This window comes from Ursus americanus, chromosome X (genome assembly GCF_024610735.1).
Source record: "Ursus americanus isolate L20-20 chromosome X, mUrsAme1.1.p, whole genome shotgun sequence".
Classification (NCBI taxonomy): domain Eukaryota; kingdom Metazoa; phylum Chordata; class Mammalia; order Carnivora; family Ursidae; genus Ursus; species Ursus americanus.
The window spans coordinates 19,689,473-19,704,892 of NC_142164.1; the positions used below are offsets into that span (position 1 = coordinate 19,689,473).

The 15,420-nt window shown below is 38.6% G+C and overlaps 1 protein-coding gene across 12 annotated transcripts in view; it reads left to right on the top strand.

The window, feature by feature from the left end:
- Positions 1–15,420, top strand: part of ENOX2 (ecto-NOX disulfide-thiol exchanger 2) — a 267,809-nt gene that overhangs the window by 233,757 nt on the left and 18,632 nt on the right. For all 12 annotated transcript variants that reach the window (XM_087859910.1, XM_087859911.1, XM_087859915.1 and 9 more), the window contains 2 exons: positions 1,652–1,758; positions 10,883–10,997. In XM_087859910.1, coding sequence (XP_087716036.1) covers positions 1,652–1,758; positions 10,883–10,997 — 222 coding nt within the window. The remainder of the gene's footprint in view (positions 1–1,651; positions 1,759–10,882; positions 10,998–15,420) is intronic.

Here is a 15,420-nt window from a genome sequence, read left to right on the forward strand (position 1 = left end):
CGGCTCCTTAGAAACACCAGTAGCTAGACCACAATCCTGTGCTTTTACTTTTGCTTGTTTTCAAAGTAAGTTATAAGCAGCCTCAGGCCTCAGTGGAAAGTTTGGTATTTCATTGCTAAAGTTAGAATACAGTATCAGCATTTATAAGCTTCTCTGCTTCAGATTTGCATCATTATCCTATTATGTTTTTTCAGGTACTACATTTTATTGAAAGTGTAATTATGTTTCCCAGGGTGATTGAATAAATGCCAGATTTGCTACTTCTACCTGTTGTTTTCACTTCACTTTCTTCTATTTTTTTTTCTGGATGTTGTAGACACTGGGTGGGATGAGAAGCCACCAAAATGGCCATTTTCCAAAAGAAGTACTGCTCCTAGCAGCTCTTTCTGCCCATGGGTCCTGTCCCCGTGCTTTAATAAAACCACCTTTTTGCACCAGAAAAAAAAAAAGAAAAGAAAGAAGAAGAAGTACTACTCCAAACCTTTCCAAGGTCTCTTAAATGAGACAGATCAGAAAAATTCTCAAGTGATGTTTTTAGTTCAACATATTATACAACTATGCACTCATATCTTTTGAGTAAGGAACTACATTCACTTTAAGAATAAGAGTATAGTTTTATGATTTGGCTTTTAAACAATTAAGGCCCACTCTTCTCATTTGTGACTCCCCACACTTGACTCATACATAATTAGGATTAAGGAAGAGTTCTTTTATTTTCCATTTTTATTTTGAAAATATATATGGGCATAGCATCCAGGCAGAGAAAGCACATGTTTTTAGGACTTCAAAACAAATAGGAAAAAAAAACAGCAAGCATCATGGGACTATAAATCCTTAACTCATTTATAGCCCTTGTTCAGGGCTATAAAGAAAAAAAAATAACACCTCTGGATTTTCTTACTGTGAATACCCACCCAGGAAGAGGCTCTTGTCCTTCTATTCCTCTCCCCAAAAAGTCATGTCTAAGTTTCCCTTCTCTTGAACTGGTTAGGTAAAAGCACCAGAATATTTGTACATACTTCTCTGTTTGACATTTTTTAAGAGACTCTGAAAAATATGCTTTAGGACTGCACTTACACAGTATTCTTCCATAAAACTTCTATTTCTCCAGTCAACAAACCCATCTACGTAGACTTAAAATAGATTCCATTCATCTTAGGTTCCCACTTGATGCTTCTGCTTAAATATACCTCAGAATAACAAAAGGATGGACTCTGTTGAAGTGAGGTATGCAAGTTCATTTTGGAAGGCTAGTTTATGAAAGAAGCCAGTGGTCAGAAGGAGCTGATACAAGTTTGCCGCTCACTGCCATGCTGTGCTGGTCATTAACACTAAATCACTTTCACCACAACTCTTGCTTCACCTGCCTGGATGAATACAGACTGCCTGTATTAAAACTTTAGTTACCATTTCACCCCAAACCTTTTGGAGTTCCCTTTCTTCATTCTCTGTACTGATATCTCTGCCTTAGAGTCTTCTTTAAGATCGTGGTACTCCAACACATGTAACCTTTTCTGAGCACAACCATAGTCTACTGGTGTCATACGAGAAGATACAACAAGCCTGATGCTTCTCTTATTTCTTTTCTCCTCTCTCTTGCGACCCCTGGATGATACTCCAACCTGATTCAACTGCTGATCTGATGCTGCAGTTGAGCAGATAGTAGCTGTGTACCATTCTGCCTCCAAACAAAAGGCATGGGACCATTTCACAAAAGCCCAGCGTAAAAACATCAGCGTTTGGTGCAAACAAGCTGAGGTTGGTAACTTTTTACTCTGGTAGCCCTCCAGGGGGACAGTTTCTTTCTTTAACAAGTTATTGATTTGGAATTTAGTCAGAATTAAATAGTGCCAAGCTCCCATGGTCACAACAAGGCTCTAATGAAACACTAAGATGTGTTCTATAGCCTGTCACTGTGACGAGACCATGTGCTGCCAAAAGGGTAATAAATGTGCATGTGTTGTCTTGAATGCATTCTGCTGGATGAAAACCTGAGTAGTGAAAATGTAGCTGTGATAATTGTAAGTTTACTAAGCTAGCTAGTCTTGGGTACAACAATAATTACTAACCTCTGTGTCTAGTGTTAGTAATATTAGGGCTATCTTACATTTATTAGAGCATCTTGACAATTGAGGCTGGTATTACATTGGAGCATTGAAATTTCTGAGCCTCTTTGATCAAATCCACTCAGTCATCTTTACAGGTGGCAGCTTTAGAGGTAACAGAGGACTCCGAGTTCAGATTAAGGTTGACACCCAGCTCTGCACTTGTGCTCAGGTGACTTTTAGCATAGAATATGTCTGATGTGATTAGGTTGCTATCCTGAGTCCAAGATTTAAAACCAAGATGGGAGGTTTGTTTTCATGGATCTGCCTTTGAAATGGTGTTACCTATATGTCAAGGTCTTCTGTTCCTATGGGCAGCTTCCTTACCCTGTCCCTGACACTTTCGATCTGTGTATGCAGCAACTTTTAAAACTTTGTTTCTGAGTCCTCTTTGCTAGTGTGGTAGCAGTCTCATTATATCTATCAGTGCAGGTTGTCATATTCCTTAATGTTTATATAGCATTTGTAAGGCATTTGCATTTTATAAAGCACTTTCATGTTGGTTGCCTCACTTACATGAGCTTCCCAGTAGCTATGGTGTAGTGAAAAGAGCACTGAATCTGGAGTCAGAGAATCTATGATCGCAGCTCTGACACATTGCAGCTCTGTGACTTTGACCAAGTTAGTCATCCATCCTTGGTCAGTCTCTATTTCTTCATCTGTAAATTGGAGGTAATAATGAAACCAGTCTTGTGGGACTAAATGAGATAAGAGATGTGTAGAGTTTGAAAAATGTAAATGCTATATAAATGGCAAATAGTAATATTTCAGTTTATCATTCACAACTCCATAAGGGATAATAAGTAGGTATGATAGTCATGGTTTACATGTGAAGAAACTGAGACACAGAAACGTCAAACGATGTGCACAAATTACACAGCTAGTAAGTGATCAGTTCAAGACTAGAAATTCTTCTCGGAGTGCTGGTATAAACTGCCTTGTTCTCTTGAGTGAGTCATTTAATCTTTGTGGACCTCGATTTCCTAACCCATAAAATGAAGATAGCAATCTATTCTTTCTGTCCTTCATGAGAATACATGACATAGTTTGTGTGGCAACAATTTGAAAACTATGACGAGCATTTAGAGGAAAATAAGCCAAACCGTTCTCATAAACTGATAGCTTCTGAGCCATCAGTTCTGGCTCAGCAAAGGGATCTGGGAGTCACTGAGAACTCCCTGAAGACATCAGCCCAATGGTTAAGTACAGTCATACAAAGCTAGTAAGGTTTTAAATTATTTTTAAAAAGAGAATTAGGAACAAAACAGGGAGCTACTGTCTTATAGTAGCACAAGATGATTTTAGAATCCTAGCTAGGGCTACCCAACTTTGTTGAGCCTCAACAAACAAAATTCAACATTTCAATTCAAACGTTAACTGAAGCACATTCTCTGTCTCAGGCATCATGACAGGCAATTCAGGACTAGATGGTCTTTGCCCTCAGGGAGCTAGAAAGGTAAAGAAAGATATGGGGGCGGAGAGTAGAGTTTAATACCCTAAATTGAAAATATCTAAACTCTTGAGTCTGAACAGTTCAGAAGAATAAAGGTTGAGGAAAAATGCTCAATATGTCTTATAATTGTAGAAAAGCAGTAGTAAGTCTCTACTTTTCTTTAGTACACATACATGTGTGTTCATTCTCAGGGTTGGAAGAAGCTGTCTGAAGTGCCCCACCCATTGCAGAAAGCCCTGCCAGTACAATAATGTCTTTTCAGAGGAGGAAGGGAGCCTCTGATTTGAGCACTGACTTGTCCAGACCACAGCCCTTCTATAAATGACTTTGCAATAAAATATTTCCATGAATATTATTTGTCAAGGCTCTCTATAGAGAACTATAGTTCTGTCAAGCCTACCTATCTGGTGGGTACATACTTGAATTTAATTACCTTCTCAGTAAAGATAGCCAGTAAGCTGGACATTTCTCGGGGCCTGTAGAGAATGAGAGCTATCCATCCTATCATCTAATATTGTAGCACAGCTTCCTTGGCAGAGCGATGAGGATAAAGGACATGGCTAGCATGACTTGCCAAGAGCTTCGTGTTTCATGATGTATTTTGTAGACTTTGTGGAAATCTAGAAAAATGCTTTCTGCCTATTGGATTGGACTAAATTAAGGCCTACTTGAATACCTCAATCTTGATAAGTAAAACTACTGAGAGTGGAACATAGCTTATGACCTTCCTCTGGCATTATATTTCCTAAATCTAAAAAAACCTCTTCTATTTCACATGGGTACCTCTTTAAATCATGGCTTTTTTTAACCTCTGCATACTTTAACTTGATAATAGGAAACTAAAAAATAACCACCGTCCTCTTATATTGGGGCTATCTCTGAGCACCCTACTGTGAACCAGAGCATCTCAGTGACTTATATCAACTAGACCAACTTTTTCTTGGCCTGAGGTTCAAAGCTACAACTCCTAAGTCGCTCCTTGTCTTATTGTCATCCTACCAGCAGCCAACAGTGCCTTACTTGCTGAGAGCAGGGTTATGGATTAAGAAAGAAAAGTCCCCACATTCAGGGAGCTCAGGTGCTCACCTTGGTAGATATGCTGGGCGTACTAGTTTGCTAATGGGTCTTTCATTGGTTTACTTTCCTGATTTGTATGTGCATGAGACTCCTGCTGATACGATTGAAAAGGGTGGTAAGAGAAAGCTAAAGTTTCTCTCTTTACTAAAAGTTCATGTCTACAGTGACTTTACTGAAAGCTCTCTGTATTGTAGGAACTTTTTTCTATAGAACTGTTTAAAACCTGTGTGTTTCTCTCACTGAGAAGCTGGCTCAATTAGAAGCTAAACCTTGGATGATATACAGAAACTAGAGCCATAGCAGTAGGCACTAGAACAGACCCCCTCGCATCCTCTCCAGTAGGAGATGTTATATCGTCAGGGCCAGAGGAAAAGGGACTTGACGATTGCTAGCATTCTTGTAAAATGAGATACTGTGATTACTAAAATAACTTTCTCTCTAGATTTCCAAGCCTACCATTCCAAACTCTGAAGAACTGTTTGCAGATAGATTGTTCAAGTCATCCCCACACCCTCGTTTTAACCATGTGTTCTAACACTAGCTATTAGCTTTCAGCCATCAGAACACCTACTAACACTATTTGGATCTGATTTTTATTTCCATATGTATCATACAAAAAGCATTAGGAACTTGTGTTTGTACCTTGCTTCATTGGTCTGAATGATAGCTCAGATTCAAATTTCTATGTAAGTGTAGAAGCTATCTGTTCCTTTCCATTCCTTCATCTGACCCTTTCCTCACCAAGTATCCTGTTAATGTTGAAAGTCTAGTAAGTACAGTTTTGTTAAACAATTAGTAAGGAACTTTGCTTTACTGATAACCATGTTCCTATCATAACACATGAGTAAGATGAATTTAAGTTCACATAACTTGTTGTGAAACTACAGAGTTAGATACTTAATGTGCAATGATTGTGATTTGCTTACTTTATGATAAATTAAAAACAGCTGGTACAAAGGTGATTCTTTCCATGCATTTTCCTCTGTCTCGGGTTTCAGTTTAATTCTATGTAAAAGTGCTTTCTCCTCCATTGTGGAGCAGTGTGTGAATTTCTAAGCATCAGAAAAAGTTACCATTAAAACAAACTCAAAGGCATTATAATGCATTTTTACAAATCACTAACAGTTTGCTGTTTGAATGAAAAATATCGCAGGTTGACTGGGGGCAGGAGAATGGAATAGAAACTTCAGGAGTGCTATCTTTCCTTTTTCAATGTAGTCTTTCAGTGACATGGCCCAGTCAATTTCAGGTAGAGATTTAAAAATGAAAACTTCTGGAAAATGTTTTTGCCTGCCATTGCCACTCTTTTGGCTTCAGCCCTGGATCAAAATGTCAGGATGGAAAAGGGGGCAAATCTGGGAGGCAGCTACTTCCCTTGCTGCCTGCACTTCAGTGGCTCAGAGTCCTCCTACCTGCACCTATGCCCCAGCTAGGTAGAGTGCCTTCCTTAGGGAAATGTTACCTTTTAGTCCTTCACTCTGAAGATATTTGTTAGGGTTTGCTTCCCAAAATAGAGCTTTTTTGACCCAACCAGAAAGACAGAAAACAGGTATCTTGGATATCAAGTGCTTTAAAAGTAAGGCTTTCATAGAATTAAAAACATACTTGCTTTACTTAGGGGTACTGTCATTTACTAAATGCTCCTCATGAGTTTACCTTAATATGGTACCCTATAACCTCTGATGTTCTCTTTGCCTTCATCCCATCCATGTGACTTCCATTGAATATTTATAGGAGAGTAACGATACAGGGCTTAGTTTCTTTGTAGCTGAGAGGGGTTTGCCTGGTGGTTAGAAGGCTCTAAGCTCTGCCTAGTTCTTATGTTCCATAGATGAGAGAAATCATATGATAATTGTCTTTCTCTGCTTGACTTATTTCACTTAGCATTATCTCCTCCAGTGCTGTCCATGTTGCAGCAAATGTTGAGAAATCGTTCTTTCTGATAGCTGAGTAATATTCTTTGTATATATGGACCACAACTTCTTAATCCATTCATCTGTTGAAGGGCATCTTGTTTCTTTCCACGATTTGGCTATTGTGGACAATGCTGCTATGAACATTGGGGTGCATATGGCCCTTCTCTTCACTACGTCTGTATCTTTGGGGTAAATACCCAGTAGTGCAATGGCTGGATCATAGGGTAGCTCCATTTTTAACTTTTTAAGGGACCTCCACACTGTTTTCCAGAGTGGCTGTACCAACTTGCATTCCCACCAACAATGTAGGAGGGATCCCCTTTCTCCACATCCTCTCCAGCAGTTGTTGTTTCTTGCCTTGTCAATTTTTGCCATTCTAACTGGCGTAAGGTGGTATCTTAGTGTGGTTTTGATTTGAATTTCCCTGAGGGCTAATGGAACATAAGAACTAGGAAGATCGGTAGGGGAAGAAAGAGATAAAGAAAGGGGGGGGTAATCAGAAGGGGGAATGAAACATGAGAGACTATGGACTATGAGAAACAAACTGAGGGCCTCAGAGGGGAGGGGGTGGGGGAATGGGATAGGCTTCTGATGGGTAGTAAGGAGGGCATGTATTGCATGGTGTACTGGGTGTTATACGCAACTAATGAATCATGGAACTTTACATCAAAAGCCAGGGATGTACTGTATGGTGACTAACATAATATAATAAAAAAACATTAAAAAAAAAAGAAGGCTGTAGGCTCTGCCACTTTGCATGCCTGACTGAACAGTGGAGAACAAGGGTCCCCTTAGTTTTTCTTACCCTCATTTTATTATCAGCTAAAGGAACTGCTAACTCTTGTTCCTGAAGTATTTTCAGGCATTGAGGTAAAATTTACCCATAGGTCTTTCTATTTCTGGAGATTTTTTGAAGATGCGAAAGACCTCTAGATAAGCTGTATCACTTAGTTATTGAGCTTTTTATACTTCTCAGAAGAGATTATGCTTTCTTGCCCAGCTGGAAGCAAAAAGATATTTTGTGGGTGCTGAGCAGCTACAGGGCATGTCTTTGCTCTCAGTTAGATCTTCCTGCCCTGGGACATTTCCCTAGAAGAAACACAATTTAGTCTTCTGAGAAACACAGTAACTTTCCCAGAATCAGATGACATGCTTGTGAATTCAGAGCTGGTCTCTGCTTACACCTTCCAACAGGCTACATTTTTGTTAGGCAACTAGGAGAGCCACAACTTTTCCTGATGCCACAAATTGTACAATATTCGAATTTGCCAGCGTCAAACCTCATTATAATCACCTTGCCAGTAACCGTTCTTTGATGATAACTGAAACCCAGACTCCTGAGACAGAATGAATTCCTAGAAATGAGCAATTCCTTTCTTCTCTATGCAATGAGTTTGAATAAGACATAGCAAATCTCTCTCTTGACACAGCCCTTTAAAGTTCATTTTTCTCAAGCAAGTCATTGTTTTCTTCTATTTTAAGTAATGCCCTTGCAGCACATGAGAGATGCTATGTTGGTAGTTCTATTTTCTATTACTTCTATTTTATATTATCTCTTAACTACCAGTGAAAATACTGAATAGCTTGTGTTTTTAAAAGGCATAAAAAAGGAGATTAGTTGAGATAGTAATTAACTATAGCATTAATTATTAAGAAATCCATTTGAAATATTTATAATCCCCCTAAATGGAGGCAATTTTCACCAGACAGCTTTGGATATTTCCTGTATTATGGCCCAATCGGGGCTAATGTAGGCAAGGAATTCTCATCTCAGTGCTGAGAAGCCTCTGACAGGCATTAAGTGGCCTCTAAATGATTGCAAGCTTCTCCAAAATGCACAGTTTTCATGCTGACACTTTTTAAAGTGACTTTTCCAGTGTGATCTCCATCATTTCCAAAGTTCTTCATGCCTACGTGAAGATCTGTGTTTACAGCTGGTAGCACTTCCCTCCAGCCTGAGGAACTTTCTTCCACATTTCTTATAGTGCAAATCTTTGGATGACAAATTCTTACATTTACATTTGTCTGAAAATAGATTTAATTCATCTTCATTCTTGAAAGAACTTTTCTCTGCATATAGAATTCTGAACAAGCAGGTATTTTTATTTCTTCCTGCACTTTAAAGATATTGTTCCCCTGACTTCTGGCCTATATTGTTTCTGAAAGAAATCAAAGTATTCAAATTGTCTCATTGTATATAATGTGGTGTTGTTGTTTTCTGGCTGCTTTTAAGAGTTTCTCTATTCTTCCAGTTTTACTGAGGGTAGAACTGACATACAGTATTGTATAAGTTTTAGATGCACAGCATTATGATTTGACCAACAGGGATTGTGAAATGATTATCACAATGAGTTTAGCTAACTAAAGAGTTAAAGAGTTTCTCTTAATGTTTCAGTTTTCAGCAATTTGACTATGGTATTCTTAGACATACCTTTTTCACACATCTCCTGCCTGGGGTTCACTGAGCTCCTTGAATATATAGATTAGTGTCTTTCATCAAAGTTGAAACATCTTCAACTATTTTTTTCTTCAAGTATCTTGAATCATTTAATCTCTTCTCTTTGTGATTCCAGTTAGTTTCTCTCTGTTCTTCAGATTGGATGTTTGTATTGTTCTCTCTTTAAGTTCTCTCTTTGTTCTGCCATCTCTATTATAAAATTAGGCTCATCCAGTTACTTTTATTTTGGATATTATATTTTTCAGTTTTAGAATTTCCAGTCGGTTCTTTTCTAAGGTTTCTGTTTCTCTGCCAAGATTTCTCATCTTTTCATTCATTATGAGCATGTTTCCTTTCCATCATTGAGATAATTATAATAGCTGCTTTAACTCTTTGCTAACTGCCATATCTGGTTCATTTCTGTTTGATTTCTGTTGATGATCTTTTCTCTTGAAGATGGGTCATCTCATCCTAGTTCTTTGTATATCAAGTAATTTGGGGCTTTGCCTACATTTTTTTGAGTATTTTGCTTTTAAGGTTCTGGTTATATTCTGTTATGTTCATTTTGTTATGTTCTTCCAAAGAAGGTTGACTTCGGTTTCTTTTGTTTTAATGGTCAATTTACTTAATTGTTTAAGCTGGAAATTCTGTCTTAGGTGGCAGCTCAAATTTCAGTTCAGTTCTTTTAGACTTAGCTGTGTTGTTTGGAATCTGTCCTGTGCTTCCATGGTTCAAAGGTCATGCAGAAATTTGAGCAGATATTATATGCAGAATTTGGATCTCTTTCTCTCTCTCTCTCTCTCTCTCTCTCTCTCTCTGGCTGTCTCTGGGATTCCCCTCCTCACTTTCCTGTGGCTATATCCTTGATTTCTTTAGCATATAAAGACAGAGTTTTCTATTAAAAATGTAGCCACCCTGTGAGCTGCTAACTGTGCTCTGCTGTCAGACTAAAAGGCTCTTAAAAAACTGAGACCCACAGCCTTCTTCCAAGTGTCAGCCGCTCTTTGGATATGCCTGCTTTTGTTTGCTCTCCAGTGCCATTAAGTAGTTAGGGGTTTGGCTTGGTTTGATTTTGTGTTTTGTTCAGAGTATAGTTATTATCCATGGAAGGGTTGATCTGATAGAAGTTCACTCCTGACAGCTCATTTTTGCTGTAACTTCTAAACCTGCAAAAGTTAGACTAATGAATCGTTGAACACTACATTAAAAACTAATGATGTACTATATGTTGGCTAACTGAACATAATTTTAAAAAAAGAGTTCTGTTGAGTAAGTCTAAGTGGAGAGGGAAGAGGATGGAAAGATGCAAAATTAAAGGATTTGACATGGAAAGGTGAAAATGGCAAAACCCTTCAAGGAAAGTCCAGAAATCCATGTAAAGGTAAGAGGCCTTTCATGACCAGTAGTACTTTTCTAATATAGGAGGGACATAAGAATCATCAACTACCATATCCAGAGCTCTGGATATGGAAAGAATGCCTTATGGAAGACAGAATGTACAAAGTCTGCTTTGTCTGTTGAGACAGTTTCAGCCCCAACACGCCCCTTTGCCCTCGCCTTAAGAGTACTCTGGAGTTTTGTCATATGTCAAAAAGCCCTGCTTCAGGGGCGCCTGGGTGGCACAGCGGTTAAGTGTCTGCCTTCGGCTCAGGGCGTGATCCCGGCATTATGGGATCGAGCCCCACATCAGGCTCCTCTGCTATGAGCCTGCTTCTTCCTCTCCCACTCCCCCTGCTTGTGTTCCCTCTCTCGCTGGCTGTCTCTATCTCTGTCAAATAAATAAAAAAAATCTTTAAAAAAAAAAAAAGCCCTGCTTCATCTTATCCTTAACTCTGTTCATTTCTTCAACATTTTCAAAGCTTTCCCACCAACAAAGCATAACTTTTAACCTTAGGAAATTCGCAACATACATAATGATGAATTAATGGGAATCAGGCGAGAAGAAGAAATGGAGATGTCCGATGATGAAATAGAAGAAACCACAGAAACAAAAGAAACTGAGGAATCAGGTAAAGATAATTCTGCTTTGTTTCATTTAACTAACATCTACTTGCAGGGATGATATTTTAAAACTTCTAACATCCAGTAAGGTATGGGCACAAAACCATCAGTCTGGAACCAGCGAGAAACAATTGGCATAGGCATATAAGTACACAGTGGCTGAATATCAACCCTGTGGCTACAGAATCTTCTTATTCACTCCCATATTCCATTATAGTGCCAAATTAAAAGTGGACTTTCTTCTCTTAGGAGGACTAGACATTTAGGCAGCATTGTTCTATACTTGATTTGGATTTATTAATAATATATTCTATAATAGGAGTCACAAGAGAGCTTACGCATAAATAGACAACTAGCCAAACATTGTAAAAAGTAGTTAGATCCCTACATCACATATACCTTACACCAAAATTTGTAACAGATAGATTTAAGATTCAGATATAAGAAAAAACATAGCAAAAGAAATTCTGGAAAATATAGGAATTGGTTGTATAATTTGGGATGAAGGTCTCCAAAGATAGAAATCATAAAAGATACTTTTGATAAATTTATCTTCATATAAATTAAATATTTTTCTTTAAAGAATCACAAAATTAAGAGACTACCAACTAAGGGGAAATATTTATAATATTTGACAACCTACCTATCTGCTGACTTTTATTGTGGTTAATTAGGGGTTTACTGGGAACCATACAGGAGTCTACAGACAGATGTCTGGGTAAAGGCTTTTGCTCTTACTTAGTACAGTTGGAACTTCACTGTGAGACAGGCCACGATGTGGGTCCCCAGTGGAACTCATAACGCAAACCTGTTGAACAATATGACACTACACCACCTTTCAATTTCATAACAAACCAGGGAGAGAATTACCAGAAGGGAGATTAAAATATCAGGCAAAAAACCAGTGTTTTCAGGTAAGCCATTCTAGAAAGTCTTAGGAGTCGGTAAGGTGCAGTGGACAAAGCCTTGGACCTAAAGTTAGAAGACCTGAGTTCCAGTCCCAACTGTGTTTTTTTGACTCAAGAAGGACTTCTGTCCCACTGAGCTCAGGTTTCACCCTTGTAAGAAGTACATTATACAACCATCTACCAGGAATGTTGGGATGGCCAAATGAATTCATTCATTCATTTAATAACTATTGCATGCCAAGCACTGTGCTAGACTTTGGAGATATCATAGTATGCTGTCCTTATTGTGTGTGTGTGTGTGTGTGTGTGTGTGTGTGTGTGTGTGAGAGAGAGAGAGAGAGAGAGAGAGAGAGAGAGAGAGAGAGTCAGAGACCCAGAGAACCAATTGATTATAATGCAAGTCAGGATTTCTTGGTTTTAGTACTTGCATATTAAAGTCAGCAGCTCTATAGCCACTTGAGTGGCCCTAGAATCTTCACTCCATGAACAGAAATTCTTAAGGAAAGAAAACTACCAAATCAGACTTTTAAAAAGGCATTTGTAGCTGTTACATCTGAATTTCCTCTATTTCTGCCATATGTTAGATCCCTAAACATCTAAACCTCCATAAATATTGAATAAATCCTTTGTAATCAGTAGATAGCATTTTCAGAACAGTGAACTAATTACTGAAAACACATACTATAAACTTATAGCTAAAAAAAACAAGAGTTTCATAATAATTGAGCTATTCAAATTAGTTAAGTGCTTAGCCAAGATGTTTTATAGCTGACTAATCTTTGACTTATAGAACTGTCTCCATCTCAGTATCTGCAGTATTGTATAGTGTTAATCCAGTGTTCCCCTGAAATGAATGTGACTGTAAGTTTGAATATTTGCTTGATAAATTGCTGAATTTGAGGAGTTAATGGGGGAGGGGGGTGTATGGGAGATTCAGATTAAATGCACTTACTAGAGTTATATAATTGGATTTTGCTTCTGTATCTCTTTTGAGTTAAAAGCTGTATTGGCTACTGCACAGAATCTTATTCGTTTAGAGACTGGAAACTCCCTGACAGATCATCTTATAGCTATTTTCTTTCCTGTTCCACATGCCAGGATGCTGCTTTGTCAAATAAAGCTATCTACAATAGACTTAATGGAGCTTACCAAATAGCTTTTCTCCCAGAAGGTTTCAATTCATTTTAATTCAAGGACTTTTGTGCATTTTTCTTCCCCTCGATCGTATCTAATTTTGTTATCTTGCTTCTGTAGTAGTCAGCTGCAGAAATCCTGCTCAGTGTGAGCCAGTAAGTGGGTCCTCAGGTTTTATCTAAATCAGCTTCATGTTTTAGTTTCACTTGGTTCCAATTAAAAGCTTAAGCACTAGATCTCAGATTGTTTTTTTTTCTCTCTCCATGCTACCAAATTTGAATTCCAGGAACCTAGGAGCATGTGTCTGGTTAAATTTTACTTCCTGAAGAAAGAGTCACAGCTAGCCTAGCAGTCTCAGTGACCTTTCCTTGGAGTACCACAAAATTTCTGTTCTTCAAGGGACTCTGTATTACCCAGCCCATATTTGTGATGCAGTACTAGAAACCTTCTTGCCATGGAAGAAAGGACTGCTGTGCTCAAAGCAATGTGTTAAAGAGGGGGAGTCACATCAAAGCAAATCATGATAGTGTAAAACTATTTCATTCTATCGTTAGCCCTGATGGAAAGTACATGTGCCCAGTAAACCTAAGAACAGCTGTTCCTTTTCAGCATCTATTATCTGCCTTCTCCACTTAGACTAGTGGTTCTCAGATTTGGTATATATAAGCATCATTGGGTTACCTTTAAAAAATCAGATTTCTGGACTGCAGGGTTTGATTAAGTAGGTCTGTAATGAAGTTCAGGAATTTGCATTTTATCAGGCATCCTAAACGATTTGGATGCTGATAGTCCAGGGAGCACATTTGGAAAACATTGACTGAGACTCATTCTCCTTCATTGTTCTAGCTAAAGTTTTTACTTCTCTTGGTTTCCGATCTCCTTCTTTTCCTCCCCCCACCTCTCATCATTCCCTCTTTAAGAGTTTGACCAATTAATTGATAAAGACTGCGTCCTATAAGCTCATGGAAATAAAGGTGCAATATGTGTAAATTTACATAAAATATAAGAAATACCACTTGCTTCTAACCTGTAAGGTACTGATTAGAATGCAGCAAGGCCAAGAGATATTAGTGTGGCCAGAGTAGTTGCATTCAGTGAGAACTGATTAGGACCTTGAAAGATGAACAGGTTTGGATGAGAAGAAGGAGAGTAAGAAAGTATCTTGATGTGGAGGCAGGAGAGGAGAAGGAACAGGGCTCAGAGAGGGAAATAAAGATGATGGGTATAGGGGGATAAAAGATGGAGTGGACAGGGGCGCCTGGGTGGCACAGCGGTTAAGCGTCTGCCTTCGGCTCAGGGCGTGATCCCGGCATTCTGGGATCGAGCCCCATATCAGGCTCTTCCGCTATGAGCCTGCTTCTTCCTCTCCCACTCCCCCTGCTTGTGTTCCCTCTCTCGCTGGCTGTCTCTATCTCTGTCGAATAAATAAATAAAATCTTTTAAAAAAAAAGATGGAGTGGACAAGATGGGTCTAGATTATGGGGAACCATGAATGCCAAGGTTACGTTTAGCATAATAGACAATATGGCACTATAAGCATGTCTCAATCATGGTACTGGTATGATAAAAGCAACATGAATTATATATTTTAGGAAATAAATTTTGGAGAAAGAGAGACCTGCCAGAGACTTTTATAGGAATTTGGATATAAAATGATGAAGCCTGGGACTAGAGTGAAGGTAACAGGAACTGAGATAAAATGATAAAAGAAAAAGATGTAACAGAAAATATGATTAAAGATGCTAGAAGTCACTTCAGAAGAATAACTAAAGTCTTTGGCACCAGATTGGATACAGATGATGAAGAAAAAGCAAGAACCTGAGATGAGGCTAGGTTTTCTAGTTTGGGAGATTGGAGGGTCAGTGGTCCTATTAGTTTGCTAGAGCTACTACAACAAAGAACCACAAACTAAGTGGCTTAAACAACAGAAGTTTATTGCTTCACAGTTCTGGAGGCCAGAAATCTGATATTTAGGTGTCATCAGGGTGCGTTCCTCTTGAGGGCTGTGAGGGAGAATCTGTACCAGGCCTCTCTCCTAGCTTCTAATGGTTTGTTGGTAATCTTTGACACTCTTTGGCTTGTACATGCATCACCCCAATCTCTGCCTTCATGTTTACATGACATTCTCCCTGTTTGCGTGTCTCTGTGTCCAAATTTCTCCTTTCTGTAAGTACACCAGTCGTATAAGTCCATAAGCCCACCTGAATGACCTCATTTTAACTTGATTACCTCTGTAAAGATCCTATTTCCAAATTAGGTCACATTCTGAGGGCTTCAACATAAAGTTTTTTTTTTTTTGAGGAGGGGGTTACAAATTAAACACATACTAGTAGCACTGACAGAAATGGACTGGTGCATGGGACTCATTTGTAAAACATGAGATCAGTTT